The sequence below is a fragment of the Guillardia theta genome, assembly GCF_000315625.1.
Source record: "Guillardia theta CCMP2712 unplaced genomic scaffold GUITHscaffold_19, whole genome shotgun sequence".
Taxonomy (NCBI): domain Eukaryota; class Cryptophyceae; order Pyrenomonadales; family Geminigeraceae; genus Guillardia; species Guillardia theta.
The window spans coordinates 31,889-33,580 of NW_005434655.1; the positions used below are offsets into that span (position 1 = coordinate 31,889).

Below are 1,692 nucleotides of genomic sequence, written 5' to 3' on the forward strand. Positions count from 1 at the left end.
CCTCCCTCCCTCCCTTCCTCCCTCCCTCCCTCCCTCCCTTCCTCCCTCCCTCCCCCACCCCTTCTCTGTCTCCCTCTCTGTCTCCCTCCCTCCCTCTCTCCTACTCTCTCTCCCTCCCTCTCTCCCTCTCTCTCTCTTTTTACTCTCATCTCACTTTCTTTCAGAACCTCCCGTCTCGCCAGGACCTTCACTGTTTCCTCGTCGCCTGCGTCCATGACGCCTTCAACTCTCTCCGACCCTCTCGAGCTGCCCAGGTGCCTCCCCTGCCTCCTGCCCGGCTCTCACTCACAATCTCTCAGCTTTCTCCAGCTCAGCCCCCAGCTCAGCTCCCAGCTCAGCTCCCTGGTCAGCTCCCAGCTCAGCCCCCAGCTCAGCCCCCAGCTCAGCCCTCAGCTCAGCTCCCAGCTCAGACCTCAGCTCAGCTCCCAAGTCAGCTCCTAGCTCAGACCTCAGCTCAGCCCTCTCTTCAGCCCTCAGCTCAGCCCCCAGCTCAGCCCTCTCTTCAGTCACTAGCTCAGCTCCTAGCTCAGCTCCCAGCTCAGCCATCTGGGACGGGGGTGAGCGGGGGAGAGAGCGAGTGGACAGAGGGGCTGGAGGAGGAGGAGGAGGAGGCCATGAGGGAGGCGTTTGATCGCGACAGAGACGCGCAGGTAGAGGAGGCAAGCAGGCAGCTGGGCTTCTCCGACTCCTACCTCAAGGCCGTCCATCCCCGCCACCTCCACCTGTACCGCCAGCAGGAGCTGAGTAATCCCTTCGTTCCACCTGCGCCCCAGGAGGAGGATGACATGTACAGCTAGAGGAGCAGGCATCTTGTGAGAGCAATACACCTTCACTGAGAACTTCGTCCTTGTCCTCCCTCCCCTCCCCCTCCTCCTCGCCCTCCTCTGATGCCTCCTGCTTGGGGATGCCTCGACAGCGGAGGAGGCTTGCAAGTCTCGAGCTCCTTCTCGAACGCCTTCTCCTCCTCCTGCTCCTTGAGTTTCTCGAACATGCCTCTGATCTGCTTCGCTGCCAGGAGGATCGTCTCGTCCCGCGGCTCCATGCTCCCTGCTGCCTCGATGTCTCTCATTGCCTCTCGCAAGTTTGTCAGCTCCTCCTCCACCCGCCCGTTCATCGACGCGAGGACGGCGAGCTCCCTGAAGCTGCAGCGACGTCATCAACTTGCTCCCTCCTGTCCTCCTCGCTCCACTCCCTCTCCCCATTCCTCTCCCCCGCTCCTCATCACCCCCCCTCCTCCTTCCTCCTCCTCCCCTGTCCTCAATTCACTCTTACCCTCTGCATCCAAACACAGCAATACGCATGTACATCTCTCTACTCCCTCCTCCATGTCCTTCCCCTCTATGCCGGATTCTCTCATCCTTCCTCTGCCTCTCTTTCTGCCTCTACTTCTTTCCTCCATCTCGTCCTCCTCCTCTCTCAACTTACGAGATCGCTCGTCTGTACAGAGCCTTGACGTTCTGCGAATCAACTCGAACGACCTAGGGAGGACACGAGTGAGTCATAGGAGTGAGAGCCAAGAGGAGCCCGGAGGAGGAGAGGGGAACGACGAGCAGAAGTAGTCGGATAAGAGGAGGGAGAAGCGGGGGGAGACCTCGTTGCAAGCTCGGATCACTTCGTCATATCTCAGCAGCTGCAGGTGACAACTCGCCAAGTTCAGCCAGCAAGACTTCCAAAGGTCAAGTGCTCCCTGCG

The 1,692-nt window shown here is 60.3% G+C and overlaps 1 protein-coding gene across 1 annotated transcript in view; it reads left to right on the forward strand.

Annotated features, from left to right (window-relative positions):
- Nucleotides 1-797, forward strand: part of GUITHDRAFT_136161 (hypothetical protein) — a gene marked incomplete at both ends in the record, with an annotated part of 6,276 nt that extends 5,479 nt beyond the window's left edge. The window contains 2 exons of the mRNA XM_005835882.1: nucleotides 165-254; nucleotides 300-797. Of these exons, the coding sequence (XP_005835939.1) occupies nucleotides 165-254; nucleotides 300-797 (588 nt within the window). The remainder of the gene's footprint in view (nucleotides 1-164; nucleotides 255-299) is intronic.
- Between the last annotated feature and the right edge of the window lie 895 nt (nucleotides 798-1,692).